Source organism: Crocuta crocuta, unplaced genomic scaffold, assembly GCF_008692635.1.
Source record: "Crocuta crocuta isolate KB4526 unplaced genomic scaffold, BGI_CrCroc_1.0 scaffold273, whole genome shotgun sequence".
In the NCBI taxonomy this organism is placed as follows: domain Eukaryota; kingdom Metazoa; phylum Chordata; class Mammalia; order Carnivora; family Hyaenidae; genus Crocuta; species Crocuta crocuta.
Window position 1 is genome coordinate 100,204 of NW_027529425.1, and position 941 is coordinate 101,144.

General features: G+C 56.1%; 1 protein-coding gene across 1 annotated transcript in view; it reads right to left on the bottom strand.

Annotated features, from left to right (window-relative positions):
- SRRT (serrate, RNA effector molecule) overlaps positions 1 to 395 on the bottom strand; it is a 16,344-nt gene extending 15,949 nt beyond the window's left edge. Inside the window, exon 1 of the mRNA XM_077758591.1 lies at positions 339 to 395. Coding sequence (XP_077614717.1) covers positions 339 to 395 — 57 coding nt within the window. The remainder of the gene's footprint in view (positions 1 to 338) is intronic.
- Between the last annotated feature and the right edge of the window lie 546 nt (positions 396 to 941).

Here is a 941-nt window from a genome sequence, read left to right on the forward strand (position 1 = left end):
TCAGGAAGGCTGGGTTGTGGGGGAAGAGGGTGGGGGGCTGGGGGGGGCCGAGGTAGCCAGCTGCCCCCTTCCTTCACCCACCATGGACACCACCCCAGGCACCAACTCCTTCCCACCCCAGCTCCAAAGGCACTCCTCTGCACCTAACCCACTTCCTGGTTCCAGCTCGGTCTCGGACAACCCCAATCCATCCCCCAAACCCAAAAGCTCCCTTTTCCCAGGAACCCCAGAACCCCAGGTCTTTCTTTACCTTGCCTGGATAGGCAGAACATGGTGCTGCATGATGTGGACGTCGGGGTGGCCCCAGGGCTGAGGGGGGCCATAAGTTGGGCCCCCACCCCCCCCAGCATAGGGCATCTCATAGCCACTGTGGTATGGGTCAGAGCTGTGCTCATCCCTGAGGGTGGGGGATACAAAAGTCAGACAGAGAAGGGAATCATATCTCCAGAGCACGAAGGAGGATGGGACAGAAGAAGGGGCACATGAAATGTGGTCTCTCACCCAAGGGTTTAAAGGGGCAAAAAAAGGTAGGTTTATAGGAAGGCCTCCAACTTCCTATAGGAAAGGAAATGACAAAGTCCTCAGCGAAAGTGCCAACAGACAGCCGAGGCCAGGTGGAAGTGAAGCTAAGGAGAGAAGGCAGAGAAACTGTTGCCACCTCACCAGTCTCGCCTCATGCGCTTCTGTGGGGGGCTGAGTTCATGGCGGGGAGGGGAGAAGCGCTCTCGCCGATTCCGGTCATAGTCCCGATATTCACCCCGACTGCGGCGCTCCCGGCCACGGTCCCACTCTCTGGGGATTAAGAACAAGTAACATCAGGGGACACGGCTGGTTTACGCTCCTAGACATGCCCTTCCTATCCTGAGACACCAGACTAAAAGCCTACAATTATAAAACTAGTCTCTAAACAGAAAAAGACTCTTACCTACTGTCATTGCTCA